This window comes from Cyprinodon variegatus, unplaced genomic scaffold (assembly GCF_000732505.1).
Source record: "Cyprinodon variegatus isolate N-32 unplaced genomic scaffold, C_variegatus-1.0 Scaffold820, whole genome shotgun sequence".
Classification (NCBI taxonomy): Eukaryota; Metazoa; Chordata; class Actinopteri; order Cyprinodontiformes; family Cyprinodontidae; genus Cyprinodon; species Cyprinodon variegatus.
In genome coordinates, this window is record NW_015151273.1 from 168,665 (window position 1) to 190,291 (window position 21,627).

Below are 21,627 nucleotides of genomic sequence, written 5' to 3' on the forward strand. Positions count from 1 at the left end.
GAGGTTTTTTCATGAAATTTTGAAAAGACCCACCCTCTACACTTAAAAGAAGAAAAAAAAAAAAAAAAAAAAAAAAAAAAAAAAAAAAGCACATGCACAACCCTGTACCCTCTCCCGAGATGGAACGCCTATTAAACGTGTGCGAGAGCGTGCACAAGCCCTTTTCTCCTCTTGCACACTCTGTTTACAAGTTACTGTTTGCATCGCTCAAACAAGCTTACTTTTCAAAAGAAGATTTGCACTTTCTCCCCTATGTCAGACTCAATACTGGTGAGAGAAAATGGGGACGAGCACATAGGACGGCCTTATGTAAACATATCACCAGAATGACTGACACTTAGGAGGACCACTTATTTAGATGATCCACGCAGAAAAAGAACATCCTCCACTATACCTTTAAGAAGAAAAGAAAAATGCTTTCAAATGGCATGAGATTTATCACCAAAGGTCTAGCAAGAAATTTACATTATTAATTTAACTTAATTAAAATTTGATTATTTATTTTTCCTTAGGCTTAAACTTGTTGGCTTTTTTAAATTAAAGATACATAAATGTTGTCATTTCTAGGGGTGAAAAAAACACTTTTTTTTTAGATATAGAATAAATATCAAACTGCATTTTTATTAAATGTCAATTCCGTTCTTAATTTAATTTAGTTTTTTAGTAATCTTTATATAGCACTACTAGAATAACAAGTTGTTCAAGATTCCTTTCATAAAACAAACAGGATCATGGTAAACATTAATAAAACATACATCAAGTCAGATAGAAATTTTTTTAAAATAGCTTAAGGTAACAAAACAACTATCCATTAAAAGATGACGTACAGATGCCAAATATTTCACAATTTGGTCTTCAAGCACACTTTGGGGGATTTTAAAAGCACCTGATCGACTGACTTAGAAATTGAGGTGATATGTACATTTGATGCAGTTCATGGATGAAGGACTAAAGAAGGTAAAACTGCTTCCTAAAATAAACTGGCAACCAGAGGAAGGAGAGCAGAACTGGAGATCTACCTTTTCTCTTGTGTGTGTTTAAAGCCAAGCCCAACTATTTATCACTTGCTGTAAGCGACCAACAACAGATAGACGCTCGATTCAAATGCCTCATATTGTAGCTTCTAGCTCCTTTTCCTATGAGTTACAGAATGCTTCGGTGAATCTAAACAAGTTTCAGCATTTTTTTACACACTGAACACACAGATGAATGACACACATCAATTTGGGACTACAGCCTTCAAGAAAAGACCTACAAAAAACCAAAGTATGAAGGTGTTTACATTAGCATTTGTCACATACGGTCTACGTAAGTGGGCTGTGCCTATTTGTCCTGATATGCAAAGGACCATGGGCAACCATATAGCACCATGCAGCTAAATGGATGGGAGCTAGGAAGCATTCTGCTCACTGTTCCTAGCTCCTTCCTAACTGCCAGCACTATTCGGATAGCATTTATTATGGTGACGCAGTGTCTTACAGATTTGAGATAATCAGATTGAGCCTGAAAAACTAGAGATTCTTCTGGTGCAGAAATGGAGCGTCATGGAGTTAATAAACCATATCTGATAATATTGGCTTCATTCATGCCCATCTCCTCCATCTAGAATAGCCCCTAATTAAAGATTTATTTGATGCATTGCATTTAGTGCTGCTGATTTTTTTTCTCCTCAGATTTTCTGTAATCTAAAAACTAAAATTCTAACAGGACCACATTAAACACCAAGAGATTCATTTATATGAAGCATTTGGGCAACACTGTACACAACACTGTAATTGGATTTTTTTCCCCCCCTTTTGTTATGTGTGGTTTAAGATTTGCAGTGCTTGTTCTTGTATTTTAAAAACCTGCATCATTTACTGCCAAAGGGAACTGAACTCACCAAACCGTTGACGTCCATACCGGCCTCCAGCAGGGTCTGGATGGTGCTGTGGTGTCCGTTTCGTGCAGCCAGGTGTAGCGGAGTGTGGAGGCGTGTGTGGCTCGTCATGAGGTTTGGGTGAGCATTCACCAACATTTGCACCACCTGAACACAAAACCAACATTGCATTGTGATGCGGATCAACACAGTATTCAAAATACAAGGAGACGGTGTTCTCTCTGTCTTTTGCCCAAAGGTTCCTGGCTCACACCCTTTTTTATTTAGCCGTCTTTCTTGGACTCAGCCACCGAATAAAATCGAGCAGTTTATTTCTCTTTCTCATAGAAAGTACCCCTGGCTAAGTTAGGAAATCTAACGCTACTTTATGGTCAAGGAACTTATTTAATTTAATCTTAATTAAGATCAGGTGCCTGAAACACTGACCAGCAGGGGAGGATCTAAGATTCTAGGAGATCAGGTGCTTAGCCCTGAGGGTGAAGATGAGAGTGTAGACTTTCTGGTAAATACCGCTGTAATATAAAATATTACAGATTACTGGATTCAATTATTTTTTAGTATACTACATGCTATCACACATAACAATCCCCCCTCCATAACATGGGAAGAAATTAATTTACCTGCAAGTCTTTAACTGTGTCTATTCCTCTCTTCATTAACAACAAATCCTGTGATTTTGGCAGCATTTGTTCGTTATTTACCAAAGTTATGAAGAGGGGACCATATATTCTAGCTGCCTGAAATAATCCATCCCCCTCCATAACACGGGATTAAATTAATTTACCTGCAAGTCCTTAACTGTCCTATCTTCATCAACAAAAAACCTTGTAGATGTGGTGACATTTGATCATTATTTGCCAGAGTTATGAGAGGGAAATCAAATATTTTGGCCACCTGATTTTGGATTTCAAAATATAAAATAAATGTTTCAAAAATGATATAGAAAAATAATGAGAGTTTCAAAATTCATAGGGTTGGTTTGTTTTTTCCCCATGTTATCCAGTGTTTTTTTTTTTTTATTCAACTTTTTTTGGAATATTTTTAAATTGTTAGATAAACAATTAAACAGAAAATTTATTTCATACAGATCATCAAAAGGGGAACGGATGATATCAAGTGGCTAAAATACATGATTTCCCTCTCATAACTCTGGCAAATATTGATCAAATGTCACCATTTCTACAGGGTTTGCCGTTGATGAAGACAGGAATAAACACAGTTAAATACTTGCAGGTGAATTCATTTCTTCCCATGTTATGGAGCGGGAACACAGCTAAAATATTAATTCTCTCCTCCTCCTATTATTTCCCTCTTTGGGAAATAAAGAGCAACTTTTTCCAAATTCTCTAAAATTGTTATGTCAGATACTAGAAATGTCCTTAATCCAGTAATCTGTCATATTTTAGAACGGGTTTTACCAGGAAGTCTACACCCTCATCTTTTCAGGAATTTTTGTGCCCTGCTATCAGCCAGTTCCCATCCAAAAATGAAAAATTATTAATACACACTACGTGTTTGAAAACTGTGTTTGGTGACTGACTTTAATTTTTCAGGCTTAAGTACCAGAAGTTGGAAAAAGGCCAATTCTCTTGGCATTTAAAAAACAAAACACAAAACAGCTTAAAAAGGACCTTGTCTATTTATTTATTTTACCATTTTGTAAACAACAGCTGCTGATTAAACTGGATATTATAACCTTGACATGATTATAGGAGTTGTTTTTGCGAAAAATCGATCAGAAGCGCCGTGAAAAAGGTTCCATCCGCCATTTTCGTGCTCCCAACACAAGGGAAACAGAATTTCATACAACACCGGGACAAAGAATGTCTGGAAGTCAGTCAGTGCTCCACATACCTGGGACATTATTCTGTTTAGCTGCAGCTAGTGGTGACAACTTATTCTTCTGCACGGTAATGCTACAGGTGCTTTCCTGCTCATGCTGCCACGATCTGGTGAATTGCAGTAGTGCACATTTTACTCAGATCAGCTCACAAGCGAAATCCGTGGCTCTTGGGGAAACATCTGGGGCGGCAGCCCAAGTAGACGCCCCCTAGATCCGCCACTGCTGACCAGAAACTCTCCGATCCACTGTAATGCTGAGTAATACTGTAATACTGTAGCTAAAGAAAGGCCTCTTATCCTGTTTTTAACAGATCTTCCCCTTTAACTGCCATCAACTCGTAGCTCAATAACAATCATGTCGCTAGCAGATACCTTAGTCTACAGTATTTTTAAATATATATTTAAATAAAATAGAAAAAAAACAGTCGGCTGCACTGTTTCTACAGGTTTCATACGAGGTTGCTTATTAAGACACTAGAGAAAGTATATCTACACCTACAGTTATAAGTGCATTTTCCCATATCTTTGGTTTGTTTTATGAGAATAAGACAGAGGCTATAGATAGTCTTATTAGAACTTTAACAATAAATGCATGAAAAGATTTTTCCAGCAGAAGCAATCATTTTCTATTTTTAATAAAAAAAGAAATTCAAATACTGTTTTATGCATTTCTCAGTGAAAGGCTTTAGGTCTTCAGGGAGGAAAATAAACTGTAAAGATCAACATCAAAAACTTTACTGTCTGAAAACAGATGAACAGAGTCCAGATAAACAGATGGGTGTGTAAGTTATATCAGATCACTTAGATCCACTGAAGCATGATTCTTTCAGGGGAGAGAAAAGATGAGACATTTTCTTGCATCGTTGGTGCAAACACATGAAACTCTGATGTAGTTCTGCTGGACTGTTCTTCAAATATAATCTCAATCAGCTTCAGAATTATAATCCCTGAGGATGTTTAATCATGTTTTTGATAACATAACAATTTCACATTTAAACATGTTTTTAGATGAGTTTTTTAAGCAGTCTAAGTTACATCTTCCTTCAGCGGTAAGCTCCCCCTTCAGGGAGCTCCCTTCATTATAATGCAGAAAGAGAACTACAACGTTGCCTTCATAAATTATTCATCTGCACTCAGATAAACCTGAGTGGCTTGACTGCAATTACAGTAACCTTAACACAGAATGTGGCTGCGTTAGAGCATCAGGAAACAATCACGGTATGAAACACTTTTTTCTTCATCGATGTGCTGCTAAAAAAAACCTTTATAATGTGATGGACTGCCCACCTTTTCTAGGTGTACCCCAGTTTTACTCAATGTTTGCAGACTGGTACCAGTGTATACACGTATGGTTCTGTACACTGGGAAAAGGCGGCATCTTTTTTAGAGACATTTAATTTTTACTGACCTGCAGGCGCCCATAAAGTGCTGCCAGGTCCAGAGGGGTTTCCTGCCGATTGTTTCTCATTGTTGGATCGGTCAGCTCCTGAAGAAGCACTGAAACCACCTCGGTGTGTCCGTACTGCGCTGCACAGTGGAGCGGTGTCTCCCTCTCATGGTTCTGCAGAAGAGAAGGAAAAGTTTGAAAAGGAGGCAGCGATGGTTATAGGAGTTCTGGGAGCAATGACGGGTGAAAAGGGAGGAATAGAAGTATATGGAGCGGATTCAGGGGTGAGGAAGAAAAGGTCATGGTAGAAACGGACTGTTGGAGGATTAATGGAGCAGGAGACAAGGTTGGAGAGAAAAGGTGGTGTTGGTTTGAGGGGAGCAGCGTAGAATATAGATACTGTTCTTGAAACTGAGGAAAACCATTTAACAGGAAAGAACACAGAGGATGAAAAATTATTTGTTTTATCTGAGCTCTTTTTGACATCAGGGATTTCAGAGCGCCGGCCTGGAATAACCTCAGTTTATATGAAAGCTTTCAAACCCATCTGGATTATTACAGGGCTCCTAAATGAAAATATGTAGCTCACGTTTGGATAAAGTTTACTTTCCTTCAGAGCTGCAGGGCAAATTTGTCTCAGATAGCTTATTTCAGTCAAATCAGCAGGACAGCTGAATTATAAAATCCTTAATTATTTAAAAATCTTCTCAAACCTTTAAATAATTCTTCACTAATTACAAAAAATGTTGGTTATTTTCCTACTGCAAAAAAGTAAAACCTGCAAAAAAATTTTATGAATTGTAGAAACACAAAGACAGCTTATTTGTAATTACCATGGCAACCCATCATCAGTTACAAATCAAGAATAGATAACTTCCTTCTTATGCTTAAATAGAGCTCAGTTAGAGACTGTGCATTTTAAAGGTCATGGACTGTCTGGGAATGTCTGACCATGTCTTCACTCTCCAAAGGGCCTCTAACAACCACATTGCTGATGGTCCCTTAGGTCCTGCTGCACTCTATTAAACGTCCAGTTAAACAAGGTTATTTTACTCCCGTTCTAAACACTTTAATCTAGTAAAACCCCAAAAAAACAAAGCTATTAAGTTAGTATGGTTCTGTACTATGCCTACATCTCAAGTATATTATTTTTATTGTCTCTCTATTGTTTCTTTTCTGTGTGGAAATGCAACAAAAACTGATCTGAGGCATGGTTATGTTTATTAGCTCTCCCAAAAAGGTAATTTTTTATATAGTACTAGTTTGTTTGTTGGTTATGAAGGAAAGCTTTGAACAGAATGAATTGAAACTCTACTGCAGGTGCCTCTTAATCAAATTTAGAACCCATTCAATTTTGTTGGTGATCCTTTTTTAGGAATATTTAAAGGATCCCTTAACACTGCGATAGGAAATAACCTGCCTTAGGGAGGTCCGTGCTTTAAAGATGCTTTCTAATTAAAAGTTTGCATCATATTCTACAAGCTAGATATTTTATTTGAAATACTGAAATATTAAGGGGTTTATTTTATCCACTTTTGACCTGTTAGAGATGTATGAAATATGTGGACAAACCACATTGAGGGGCAGGCAAAAAAACAGCATTAAGGCTTATAAACAAGCTCTAAAAATAGAAAAGTGCATTTTATCATTGCTAACCTACAAAAAGTGTGAAAATACAGACGATTGGAATGTTTAATCATAGGAATATGGACAGTAAGATTAATTTAGACAATTAGAGAGTAATGTTAAGAAATACAAATGATATTCTGATAAGGTCCCTGTAAAGAATAGCACCTTCACCATGAGGAACGTCAGTAATCATCTGTAGTCAATGTCTATACATATGCTCTACAAGAATATAAATAATCTAGGAAATAAGCACACAGACTATAAATATGTCCCAGGAAGCACTGGAACAAGAATGAAGCCATTGTCAGGGTTGCCACTGACCCATTTGTCCCCACAGCCTTAAATGGACAATAAAACTTTGCAGTCTGATCCGCTGTGTCTTAGGCGCGCACACCGCTTGAGATTGGAAAAATGTGATTTCCCAGAAAGAACGAAGAATGACACAGAGATGAGCTCAGACTCGGTCTGATAGGACCAGGAGATGAAGCAGAAGAGGAGAGGAGTTAAAGAAAGTAAAGGAGGAATCCTCCCTATGTGCTCACAGAGTGGGCTATACATTTCCATTACATGCAGGCTGACAGCCTCTCGAAATCATCTAGCATCCAGTTCATTGCTGCAGATTGGCTGCTGAGCAGGAATCCCATCAACAAGCATGGTGTAAACAAACAAATAGGTTTCCTTTTGGCTACAATTGGGTCTGACAAAGTTAATACTGACAAATAAAAACAGAATAAACGGTCAGCAAGGAAAACAAAACACTACTCAGAAGATGACGGATGTAAGGATGAAAGAACAGAATATGTTGTATTTTCCTTATGAAAATGTCCAAATCTGTGCTTTAACAGTTAGTCAGCACAGCAACATGTATATCCAACAGAAACTGAACCAGAGCAGGTGGAGTGCAGAGACCATTTGTTTGAACACACTCTGCAGTAATGCTGATGGACGGATATGCAGGATGAGCTCCGTCTCTGTAACTTCATCTCATAATCCTTCGAGCTCAGTGTTTGCAGTCTTACACAGAACCAGTTGCAGAATGAGAGGATGAGAGAAATTAGGATAATAACTTCAAACTTTTTTCCCTCTTAAAACATTTAAGGATTAGGATGAAATAATGTCAGAAAAACTGGTAAAATCTGCAATGATTAAAACGCTAAAGTTAATAAACAAAAACGTATTCACCTGAGGGTGGAAGACCTACAGTAATGTAAAACTTTCAATTTGACCCTAAATGAAAAGGTCTGTCACTGCTGGGATCCAGATGTTTCTAGCAATATATATAAATAATATATAAAACTATAGTTTAATATATTATAGACAACAAAGACCACCCAGCTGAGAAAAAGTCTGAAAAATTACATTTATGAAATAAAATAAGAAAAAAAAGCAGAAATGAAATAACAGAATTAAAGTGCTTTGAACGAGTACATCTGTTCTCTGATCTTTTACCCTTGTTGGCTCCAAATTTTTCAAATCAAGCAAATGGTAAAGTCAGAGTTAAATCCTATAGAAAAACTGAGGGATAATATGAGAACATAAATGCATACGGTACCCTGGACACTAGCGGATCTAGACAGATTATGTAAATACTCTGATGTCCTACTGGCCAAAGTGAGATGGATAAAGCTTTAACTGCAGAGATGCCAAAAGGCAAAGAGCATTGAATTAGAGCTTAAATAATAAAAGCGGAATTGAATTCAATATTAAAAACTCATTGGGGTAAAACCCCTTAAAAGAACACAAAAATCTCAGGTTGCCATTAATTTAAACCACTAAGGAGTTGAAACTAATTCTTCTCTGGATGTCAAGCTGTTTTACTTTTAATACTGACCTTCCTGCAGAGATAAACTCAGCTCTGGTTTTAATTATGCAAAGTAAATTCCAACCACTTTTTTTATTAGTGTTCCTACATAACACCTCAATTAAACCCCCCTGAAACACCCAATATGCCCTCATGTTGCAATAATCACTTAGGGTGGGACTTTGTTTGGATTCACGCAGAGATGAACAAGTTCTCATTAGCCGAACTTTAATTAGAAAACCCACTGCTGTCGGAGCCAGGCTGAAACCATATGACTGCCGCCTCTTTTTCTTAAACAGATTGCTCATAAGAAAACATCCAACAGCTCAGTGTGACTGTGTTCTTTGGCAGCCATCGCCATGGCAGAGGCCTTGTTAGGAAAGGACTTTCCCAGGGTGGTTTCTCCCAGCAGTAGCATGTGTTAGCAGAGTTCACATGTTGATCATCAGGAAACACATGGCCTCATTTTACTCTTTAGTGCATGATGGTGTATAAAGTTGCTAAGAATGTAAGGGCACTGCATACAAGGATTTATCAGTATAAAAAACTTAAAAGGTAACTATGAAATGAATAGATTAAGAGTTTATTAAACTTGGTGGGAAATGTAGCTTCAAAGGAAATCAAGAATACAAATGGACCTCCACAAGTTCACTACGTCTTTGTGTTTAACTTTAAGATACATAAAGGTTTCCTGGGCGCTTTTGTGTCTGGTGCTTTGGGTACCCCAGCGCTTCCCCGGTGCTCTGGGGAGGGCGCCTCTTCGGCTCTTCACAACCACTATTGAGCATTTTTCCTTTGGATAAACTTTATATGCACAAGTGCACTCTCACGAACAACTACAGGTGCTTGTTTCCAGGTACTTAGAGATTCACTTCAATACAGAAAGCCCATATTCTTATCTTCAGCTACCCCAGTATACATGTCAGATTAAATACTACTTATACTTCAGCGATAGTATCAAGGTGTTACTTTCTTGTATATCTTGTACCATGTCCGTTGGTTGAGTTGTTCTTTTTACATCTCTTTGCAGGGGATGAAGCAGACTGAAAATGTTTGTCATCTCCCTTTTATCTCCTCTTTCTTTCATCTTTTCTTGCTTTTTTTCTGTTTTTCCTTTCCTGTTGCAGTGTCCATATAATCTGTAATACTCCCTGCATAATTATGATAAAGCAATTTAATTGCATAAATCAAGCGGAACACTATAGCGATAGCCGTACTGCTCCACTTGTAAAAGTCTGTTGGGCTCTTTTTGGCATCAAGACAATTATTCTTATTGCCACATTGCCAGACAGGACATTTGATCAAACAGTTATATGCATTAGATCCTCATGGTAGTGTATCATCATCCACAGTAAGGCATTTTAATATTTCTAGAAAAGTGACATAAAAAGTCAGATCAATTTTTGATTAATTTGATTAAAACTATTTAAAATCTCTTTTATTTTAGCATGAAGGACTTTCCATTTTTTTCAACTGATTATGTTTTCCAACTTGAACCGACCAAAGGTCAGTTGACTATAACTATAGCTACTATGAAAGGGGACTTTTTAAGGTTTACAACATATAAAAGTTGAGTCCAGCCGATAGTTTGTTTAAGCTTTCCAGAAAAAAAAAAATTATTTTAGGAGCAGAACTTTGTAGAAAAACACACATTTACATGTAAACCAACATTGCATGGAAGAAAGAGATATGCAGAGAACAGAATATCACTAGTTGGTGAGGAAATTATCTGATTACTTAATGCATGAAACCCAACTGTGCTGTAACACTCTTTTGTACTGAGACTGTAACAGAGTGAAGCACATGCAAAGTGAATCATTTCCAGCATTAGTGAGTTCAGAGAAAGATTAGATGCTGCTTCTTAGGAAATTTTTTGCAACACACAATTTAGTTGAGCTGCAATATAGCAGGAGAAGAGAACAAACTTTCTCAGTTTTCTCCTTTTAAGAGTTCATCTGTTATAAAACACAATGGATCTGCTGTTTGTAGATCAAGAGGAAATCAGACAATAAGTAAAGAAGCTTTGCTCTCTGGGTAATGAACAGATATGGGTGCTTCAGGTTTTACTGTCGCTTCTAATAAGGCAAATTACAGAAGTTAAACGCTGAAGAGCTTCAAGTGTTTTCCTGTTTAACAACTTGTTCAAACTGTAAAACACTGTTTTATTTTAATAACTCACAATCCATTCTGTGAGTTATTAAAAATCACCTCACAGCAGTAAGGCAATGTATATTTTTTAAAAATATCTGTTTAAAACATACATAATTAAAATGTTTTCCATCAAGGTTACATGAAAGACGTGACAGATTCTGGTCTGGTTTTCTTCCACCGCAGCTTTAAGACGTACACTTTTAAAAACACATGAGATCACTTCAAAATACGACGAAAAAAATATCTTGAGGGAAAAAAGAAACATTGCACTCAAGGCTTGAATGAGTGAGTCAGCTGGAAAAAAAAAAAATATATATATATATATATCACAACAAGAAACCTGTCAGTCTTCAAAACATCCACTTGGCCTCTACAGGCAGAGTGCAAGCCTGCAGTAAACAAGCAATCCGTCACCATCAGCCACTGCCTCATGAATGCACATACATAGAGTCGGTGTAAAGCTAATCTCATCCTCTAGTCAGGCAACTAGGCGCCACCTCTTACTCTCACATGCTCTGGCTGCGATAAACACAAACAAGCTGTCAGTGGAAACTACTGGGACCAATTAGGTAATAAGCAATGAATTGGAACTGGTCTACCACTAACTCATAACAACCTCCAATAATTGTCTATTGGTCTAGGAGTGAAATTAACCCCCTCTGTCCCCACTTTCTCTCCCTTCCAAGTGATTATTAGACCTATGTCAGTCAGATAATTAATAATGTAAGACAGATAAAAAACTAAAACAAAAAGATCATTTCAGTTTAATATCTGGGCCCTTATGTCTGAATTATAAATAGGTTAATTCTCTGGCAGGGATTTGCAATCTTTAATTCTCTGTGACGGATGAGTAAAAACGACAAAAGGACCCTGATTAATGAGCACACGACAGATTGAGAAAGAAATAAACACCTTTGGTGTCCTCAAAAACGAACCCCTTTCTAAATCTCAGCTAAATACAATCATTTTCTAACAACAATAACAGCTACAGTAAGATTCCTATAAACACGAAAAGTGAAATCAGTTTCATGATTTTCCTTCCTTCCTTCCTTCCTTCCTTCCTTCCTTCCTTCCTTCCTTCCTTCCTTCCTTCCTTCCTTCCTTCCTTCCTTCGGTATATTTTCTTCCTATAGACACTTTGAGTGTTGTAGTTTACTTCCAGAACTTTTGCGAATGCGCACAACGGTGGAGGGCAAAACCTTTGTTTTACTAGCCGAAAACGGTCGCACTGCTGCAGGACGACATTTTTATTAACAAGTTGAAACCAGGGCATTAATTTGGATCATCTTTCTTCAGAGGAGCACAAATGGTAAACTGCAAAGTTACCTGTGTTTACCATAAAGCTTCCAGACCCATTTCAAATAGCTGAAGGTCTGTCTGTTAATTGGCAGTACTCAAAATTGGCCGCCTATTCAGTATGTGGATATTTACAATTATCTCATTAACACACCAGGACTTTATACAGCAGAGGCAATAAAGTCATCCAAGTCATTAGAAGGATATAACTTCTTCATGTCTGGACATGTGGGGCTAATATTTTATTATAGCGATGATTGCATGAACCCAGTGTGCTTCTTGAAGTGTGCCATCACAGAAGATGGCCAACAAGAAAGGGTGTCACTAGTTGTGGGTCTGGACTAAATAAAAGGCATATATGTGGTGTCTGCCCACTACATATGCAAAGCAGGGTAAGATGATTTGATATTTATATAAATCTATGTGAGATTAGATGCAAGCCATGTATTTTGGTATTTCAGTTATTTATACAAATATTAGTCTGTAATATAAAACTTCTGCCTAATGGGTAGACATAAAAAAATTTATAAATCGTGTGTAAATTAAAGATTTACCGCATTAAATGGGTAACTGGACCTCTTAAAACAATACGCTGCGCTAGCATTTTTGCCCTCCAGTAGCAAACTGGAGGGGTGGGGTCTTACGCATGTGACATCACATTTCACATGCTTGTTAGAAAGTTGCAACACTTTAGAGTAGCCTTTTTTAAATTATGTTTTATTTGTAGAGTTTTTACAGAAAAAAAAGGCGGGAAATGTAATGGAAGGAAAGAAGAAGCAAAGCAAGAACCAAGGGCATTATTTTTAAACAATGGAAATAGGGAATTAAGTTTAGGAAAATGTTTTTTTTCCCAAAACTAAAAATACTAGATTATGTCAAATCCATGATATTTTTAGAAATTATTCACCAACAATATTTAAAAAACACCATTTAACAAGTTAACATTAGAAGGCATAGATGCATAGAGGTCATAATGTCTGCACAGCATCCTGTGAATCAGCAGCTTTCACTTAATGTGGTTCATCTACAGTCGCTCTATCAGCGCTTTGAACTACTGAGTAGGTTAAAAAAGGAAATTACCCATGTTCGCTCGCTGACAAATCTCTTCATTTCAGAGGCAACATTTCTCACAGCAAACAATTAGACCAACACCTCTCAGAGTAAAACACGTTGGCTAATGGTGACAGAGGAAAACAGGGTTATTAGTTAGGGTAAATAACCCTCCAATAACCTACAGGGTCCATTACTGCTTTGCACTGTCATCACATACACATCCATGGAATGTTTTCCACAACGGTTCTGATTCAGTGCAACTTCCCGCATCACTGATCCGTGCAGTCGTCAATATGCTGCAAGCGAACACAGACAGGAAGAGCGTGAGGGAAATAGAGGAAGGTCGTTTTTACAGATAAGGAACGACAGCAGCGGCAGGCTGAACGCTCCCAGCAGCCTGTCAGAGAGGGATCACTGGAAGCTAGAAGGGATCAGCTTGCTTGGACAGAGGCCACGATAATAGAACCTGCAGCTGCATCAGTTTGCAGGGTCTAAGAAACGCAGTGGAGGAGCTTTATCTGGAAGGATAACATTTTCCTTTTTCCTAAAGCAAGGGCAGAGAAATGGTTTGGAGCGCAGCATGATAAAGGGGCGAATGTGCAGCTACATTTGCAAGACAAGGATTTACACCCAACAGGAACTTCATGTTTAAACTGCATGTGTTCAGGATAAAAATCAGAGAACCTCAGATTCCAAACGATTCAACTTTTAAACATAAACCTGTAATCATCTAAGCCCCAAACTGAGGATAGATTCCTATTTGTACTCCTCAGCAGGGTGGATCTGAATATGTTGCCTTTCAGGGATTTTCTCAGAGGATGTCGATGGGATTACTGGGATTACCTGCTGGTTGACAAGGCAGTGTGAAGGGCCGTGGTGGATGAGGATACGGACAATGTCCACGTCTCCCCGCCATGCGGCGAGATGCAGCGGGAAGCAGCCTTTGCTGTCAGCCAGGCTGGTGGATGCTTCATACTGGAGTAGCTTCAGCACCACATCCCTGAGGGCAGATAGATAATTAACAGATAGAACATAGATAAAGCCCAAATATCCTTTCCTTGTCCACCTGTACACATTCAGATTTTCTTATTTCTTTGTACCAGAACCCTTCTCTATTCATTTCTGTGTGGCAATTTTTTTTTAAACCCAGATTTTTACTATTAATGGAAGAGAAAGAGGTTTGTCTATGAAGTTTGGAAACTTTTCTTCCCCAACTATCAGCTGCATATCGGGTTAAAGGCAGAGGTAAATTTCTCCAGTTTGAGATCAATAAAGTTCAATTATTATTATATTGTGGCCAAACTATAGGGAAAATGTTAACATTTAATAATGATCACCTTACCTTAAAGATGTTTATTGTTTAACAAAACTTACATTTGAAACAAATGACAGTTTTAGCAGTAATATAAGCGGTATAAGGCATGCTCTTCATTACAGCTGCCGCCCGTTTCCATGGTTACTACTACTCCTAGTATAACAGTGGGAAATGTAGTGCTTTGCTAAAGTATTCATGTCCTTTTTTCATATTCTGACACTTTACAACCACATGCTTCAAAGAGTTTATTACTATCAGATGGACCAACATATTATTGCATAATGGTAGGAAAATGGTACATGTTGTCTTTTAGATTTGAGAGAGCATGCAGCAGATAAACTTCAATCATAAGTGTTGTTGTTTTTAAATTTTTGTAATAGAAAATAAATGTACACTCAGTTTCTTTTTAGGTTTTTTTTTTTTTTTTTTTTTTTTTTTTTTTTACAACATGTAAGAAATATAATACTTAAAGGTATAGTGGAGGATTTTTAGAGAAAATCTTTATTGTCATCTGGACCTTTTTATCAAACAAACTAAAACTATTCAGCTCCCCGTTATTTATACACACCCTTAATAACTGTACGGTTTTATAATTTTCACTCACATCCTAAAAGACCCACCCTTAACCAATCTGGTCTTTGACTATGGAGCCATTAAAATAATACTAATAGATAACTAATCTAGATCTTAAAAAAAAAAAAAAGAAACACACCATTCTCATTGTAGTTTGATCCCTAAACTTAACTAGCTGGTTGGAAGTACTGCTGTCTGCCATTGTGTTTCATATTAATAACATTTGGGCTGCATTTGTTACCATCATCCTTAGAGGAAAGAGGAAATTCTGTGGAGCTTCATTAGCATTGAAAATGTCAAGAGGGAGACAAAAGGGCAAGACCTTTCCCAGGAGCTGCTTGGTTCATTTTAATGTTATGTCATAGTTTTGATTTTTGCTATTAAGCTTTAAGATCTACTAAAAGCTAATAAAAGGATCTGAAGTTGTAAAGATCTATCTGAGGACAGCTACTTTTATTTCAAAGTCTGTCGTGACTGAAACTCACTTTCAAGACTAAATGTTGAAACATTGCTGCAACATAAGTTTCAGCAGGTCTCTAGTTTCGCTTCCACTCCTGTTCCTCACCTGATCTACAGAAGGAAATCCAGATACTTGCCCCCAAACACAGGATTAACTCCTTGCTTCTATAATCGGCACAAGTGGACGACTAAACTGTGTTTTATTAGGGGCCCCAAAAACAACCCAACTCCACAGGAGAAAATATAAACCCTATTTAAACGAATAAATTAACAGCCAGGCTCGGACTGGTAATCTGTGATACTGGGCATTTGCCCGGTGGGCCGGTCCTAATTTCAGCGTGTGAGGGCCGGCCCTCCTCAAATCATACTGGCCCTAACACTTACTCACCGGCCGAAGCTCCTACCTGTGACAGTAATTAACTCAAGGAGCTCAAGAAGTAATACAATGTTAACTACCTAAATGATGTATGCAGTATATATAGACCTTCCTTGTCATGCACATCCTAGTGACTGTTGGCATATGGTGTAATTTTCTATTTTTTCAAACTGAAAAATCCTCGCGACAAACTATAATAAAACTAAAATGCTTTCTTTAAACCAAACTACAACTTTCCTTTTATATTTGGTGAATTTATGATTTATGCAAAAACATGTTGCGGTGCATGATGGAGTTTTGCATGTAAAGGCTAACGTTTCCCAGCTTACGTAAATTGTTGCCAGGTTGGGATGTTTCCCAATCTGGCAGTTTAGGATGGTAAAAAAAATTTTTCTTCAGATTTATGGTGTAAAAGATAAATAGACTGGTGTTTAAATTAGGCGAGATTTCATATATCCAGGCGGTTTATTAAAATTTTTTGGGCTGGAAAACGTGAGTCAGTGACGGCGCTGTATGTGTGAGTCTGTCTGGCTGGCTTCGTGCATGTGTGGACGTTACGCAGCAGCAGTCACTGTTGCGTCCGTGTTAATAACCAAAGCCAGTAAAACCACATCATAGAAGTCTTGGTGATAGTTGTCGTGTGATGCTTGCAGATAGATCTCTTAATCCACAACGTGTATTTGTAAGTCGTTCCCACACTGAGTCTGTAAACAGCTATATTTATAATTGCTAAATGCTAGAATAATATGAGTTTTAATATGAAATTAATAGATTTCTTTTCTGTAAGGTTTTCATATAACACTTGGACTGGTGACATAATCTCTTCAGATCAATGCAAAGGAAACGTTCTTACCTGTGTCCGTTGAGTGAAGCATGGTGTAAAGGTGTATATCCTGAGCTGTCTGTGCAGTTCACGTTCACGCCCTTCCACATGCTGCAGGATACAGACATACATCACAATTAATAAAGATTTGCAGACAAAGCAGAGGTAGACAGATTAAGGTCTTTAATATATGCAAGGGAGATGCAAACTACAGCTTCCAAGTTAATTATTTATGTAAAATATTCCAGATTCTTCCAAGCTTAACTTTCTAAAGATCTCACTCAGTTTTTATTGGTCACTCATATTGAACAAGGAAGGAAGGAGAAAAAAACTCAGAAGGAAAGAAGGAATGAGGGGATGCTGGAGGGAGAAAATAATATTGTCTGGAAATACAAACCCTTCATATTTTTCTTTTTATGTTTATTCATCCAGATTTAGCAAAATATTGAAATAATTTTCTATATTTTTTCCATGAGTTGAAACTGTAAATGTATATGAATGGATGAATTAAAAAGTCACAGGAAAAAGCAAAGTGTAGACTAAAAGACATAAACCAATATCTGCAAAATGATCAAATATTATTAAAAATACATGAATCAAATGAAACTAAAACATAATTTCTTTGTGTAAAGAAAAAAAAACTTCTACATGAGATTTTATTTTTCCTTTTTGGTACAAAGCAATAACCTTATAACCCTCCCTCCACACACACACAAAATAAGCTTAAAGTTATATTCAATCTATGGATGTAATAAACACACTGAGACGTACTTGTGTCATGATAAATGGTTGAAGGAGCCACAATAGTAAGGCAGGAGGTGCTGTAATCCAAATTGTAATAAAGTAGGTCTGAATAAATTTAGAATAAGTCTAAATAAAGTGAGTCTGTGGTAAAACTCAAAGCCTGAAACTGCATGGAGGACAATCACAAACGAGGAGCAGCTGTGAGGCAATCAGAACACAGGTGTGCAACAGGAAGTCAAGCTACAAACCAGAGGTGGAGAATTCGTATTTCAAAATAAAATACAATCTCCTTTCAGAGAGAGAGCTTTTAGGAAGGAGAAATAAAAACTACTTGGAGCTCAAACTAAATAAAGAAAACGTTACTGACAAGCTTTAAATATGTTTCCTCTGGTATTTTCCTTTCTTTGGTGGTGAGCTCCAAGCCCTGATTCCATCACCCTAATCTTTAGCTCCTCAAATCAGATCCAAAACTTGACTCCGGATCAGTCCAAAATGTTCCACTCAGAAGCTGGGTGAATTAATAAATTACTTTAAACTCAGATCTGCCAGGATATAAGCTAATTTAGCTAAACTGCATTTGAGTTTTTCAGCTGACAAAATCCAACTTCTGAGGACAAATCAAAGCACCATTAGGACTGATTGCTGCTCAGCAGCCTGCTGAGACAATACATGTCTACATTTATAAACTCATAGTAAAATAAGTGCTGTAAAATAACCACTGCTTAAAGTTCCTGAGTTTCTGCAGAAAAAAACAAATTATTTTTATTTTTCTGCAAAGATAATTTAATCTGTGAAAATGCAGTTTCATCCCTATCTCTTTCTTGACACTTTACCCCATAAAGCATCTCTTCAACATGCTCTCATGAGCTCATTTAACAATTACTGACACCACTGAGCTGCTCTAGTATTGGCTGTGAAACAGCAGAAACTGACAAACCGTTTTGAAGGAGGTCATTAAATCAATTTGAAACTACAAAAAAAAGAGAGAGAATCAGTAGTTCTGGTTTTATTTCACTTATGTTTTCTGTGTATATCTGTGTCCTTTTATTTGGCTGCTGAAACATTGAAATCTTCCTAAAGAGTGACCAAAAAAAATTTTCTCCCAGGGAGCTCAATAAAATACAATTTCTTTTGTTTTTCTTTTTGGTTTAGCTTAGACTCGCTGCATTCAAATACAAAAAATATGCCAGTTAGACGTCAATAATGAGTAAAAGCCTATTTGGATTAATATTAGGGGGGAGAAGGATTCAGTAGTCTGTTTCCTTCAAACAGCTAAGAGCAGAGTTTGATTCAAAGGTCTTTTAGATGCTTGTGTGTTCATATTGATCAATGCTTCTCTGCTGAGGCTTTTGAGCTCTGACCTACAGTAGAGCACAAAGAACCGGTAGTTAAACAGAGAAGACTGACTCCAGATGAAAAGGTAGGAAAACAACACAGAGGAGATCGAAACAAACTTATAAAGGTTTCAGAGTCAAGTAAGATCACAGCTGTATCATATTTGGAACAAGATAGATTTTACATGTTTTTTGTCGCTCCTGGTTTTTATAGATCAGGTCCTAAACTCCCATTTATATTCTTTACTGGTCATTTATATTCTTTACTGTTGTCACCTTATAACAACCAATCTGTGTAACGGTTCATTAGCTGCTGAAGTCCAAAGACTCCACCTCTCTCTCACACCTTATTAAAGGACACACGCTGCAGTCAGCCCCTGCTTTGCTGCAGAAATGTGTGTGCAGCCGCATGGTAAGAGGTTTGAACCTTGTTATAAAAACAGCAAATGGACAAATCCCACTGAGGTGTTGTGTTGACAAACCGTTTCGTGAGGTGAAGACTGATTAAAACATGTTTATTTAAGACATACAGTATGGACCTTGTTTTTCTGGAAGGCAGCTAGTAAAAATGTGTTAAAATTCAAATAGATTATTAAATAAAATGTCATTTTAGGTCCGTTACAAAATACCCAAAATGAAAAAATATACCTAAGTTTTAAAGGATTTAATTGCAACCCGGAAAATTTATATTCCTTAGATTAAATATCAGTTTTTTGGGATGCTAATCATGTCATTCCTTTACAGCAATCAGATACATAAAAGGATGGCCAGAGGGATTGGACATAATTCTGTGTTTTAACTTAGAAGAATGACTATATATTAGGGCCGAAACAATTAATTGGATCAATCGTGATTAATCCACTTTCTTACTGATTTAGTAATCGATTAATCGTTAAATCGAGTATAGCAGCAATTACACAAAAATGGTTTAAAAAACATGTAAACATTTTGTGTTGAACATCAAAAAATGTTTTTGTCAATATTCTCTATCCAGAACTCCTCAAGTGGAAAAGTTTAAGTTTCACCTGGTGTAATTTTGTAAAAAGTCTTCTATAAGGAACATTTTGCAATTCAAATATTAATCGATTTATCTATTTGTAAAATAATCATAAGTTGCAGCCCTACTATACTGTATGTGATAGACTATTTATAGAGGGGCACCAACCTATTAATAATAATAATACATTTTATTTAACAGCGCCTCTTGACACTCAAGGTCACTTTACAGAAAATACATATACATATAAATACATATAAAAGATAAATAACCAGTTGTTTCAGCAATGGTTCTTAATATCCGTCTTTCTCACATTATTTCATAAATTATAAGAAACTTCATCGTTTTTTGGTCAGTAAATAGATCCACCTCTATGATGTCCATAAAACATTGTGTTTTAACAGATAAAAACAGTTAAAGATTAGGGAATTTTTCAAAAATTACACCCAAAAAGAAAAACTTCCCCACATCTGTGTGACTTTGATATTTTTTGGATGTTTGTTAAATTCAGTAATTGATTTAGACAGATCAACAGATTTATCACTGTCCAACAGGAGCTTTCTTTTCCACTGTCACCACATGCATCCTCAGTATCACTGACTATAATGCAAAGTTAATGCAATCAAATGATGTTTCGTTGGTAGAAAGCCCTTTTACAAACTTAAATTTTAAAATGAAATAATATTTTTGTTTTTTAGTATTTGACTAAAACAAACATTTTCACCAAAATTGAATCCGTCTATGGTTTTAATTTTTTTTATTTAACATTCCTGTATGTAAGCTGCATCTGTTTGATATAACACCTTACCTGATATTGATTTGGGATTGGCTCTGATTAATTCAAATGAATAACATAACTGATAGGTTTTCCTATGTTGGACCCATTTTGAAGACAGGCTCAGAGTTACAGATGTTCATATAACCCAATACAAAAAAACAAAAGCTTCTAGGGACAAATTTAAAAGGTATATTATAAAATAAAATGATTCAGGACTTGTGGCACCATTAGGTATTAATTATTATTTTATTATATTATTCAAGAACAAAGAAAAATAAAATACTGCATTCAACAGATAGCGAGTTGATGAGTCACTGCCTTATGAATGCGTCTCCCTTATCTCCTCTCGATCCACTCCAGAATTGACTTTGTGACTCCGTCGCCTTCCCTTTGTCGTCAGTGGAACCATGAACCCATCCAGCTGAGATTCAACAGACTTGCAGACATAATCCTTTTTTAATTACCATCAGAAAGGAGATGGAAATTCCTTCCTGGTCAGCAGACTTAGTATTTCTATAAAGGATTCTCATCTTTAACACGTCATCTTTCTCAACTCTTAACTCTCATCAGTAATTTCTACAAATCATTCATCTTTTAATCATCATTGTTGGAAGGTTCAGAGGTCAAACACCATGAAAGGCGTCCCAGCAGGCAGAGCAATGCTGCCCTCTGTATGAACCCTTCTTCAGTTATACTCTGAAAGTTTCCCTCCTTCTTCTGAGAACCTCTTTACAACAGAACAGAAAAATGAATCATTTGAATCTACATTTGTGAATTGATGATAAGCCTTCCAATTCAACCTATCATCTTTCAAAGGGAGGAGAGAGAAGCTTGTTCAAATAAAGTATCCTGTTGCATCATGATCTACATTTTCTTGGTTTAACTTTAGGCATAGATAAATTTTACCTGATAAATGCAGAAAAAAATGTTAACCAAAGGAAAGAAGGGTCTGATTTAGAGTTAAGAACCATACCACCTGAAACATGCATGCATACTAAAAAAAGTAAGATGTAGTTTTCACACTATTTATGCCATGCTGATGAGGGCAGGGTTAACTTAAAGGAAGCAAGAAAACCAACATACCTGGTAGGCATAATAAAAGCAGCAGAGGTGTCAAGTCACGAAGTACAAATACTTTGTTACTGTGCTTAAATACAATTTTTAGGTATCAATACTTTACTCCATTACTT

The 21,627-nt window shown here is 36.7% G+C and overlaps 1 protein-coding gene across 1 annotated transcript in view; it reads right to left on the reverse strand.

The window, feature by feature from the left end:
* The window catches only part of LOC107098895 (ankyrin repeat and sterile alpha motif domain-containing protein 1B-like), a gene marked incomplete at its 3' end in the record, with an annotated part of 257,959 nt that overhangs the window by 167,124 nt on the left and 69,208 nt on the right, over positions 1–21,627 (reverse strand). The window contains exons 2-5 of the mRNA XM_015396776.1: positions 16,615–16,695; positions 13,882–14,038; positions 5,130–5,282; positions 1,883–2,026 (exon numbers count right to left, since the gene is read on the reverse strand). Coding sequence (XP_015252262.1) covers positions 1,883–2,026; positions 5,130–5,282; positions 13,882–14,038; positions 16,615–16,695 — 535 coding nt within the window. The remainder of the gene's footprint in view (positions 1–1,882; positions 2,027–5,129; positions 5,283–13,881; positions 14,039–16,614; positions 16,696–21,627) is intronic.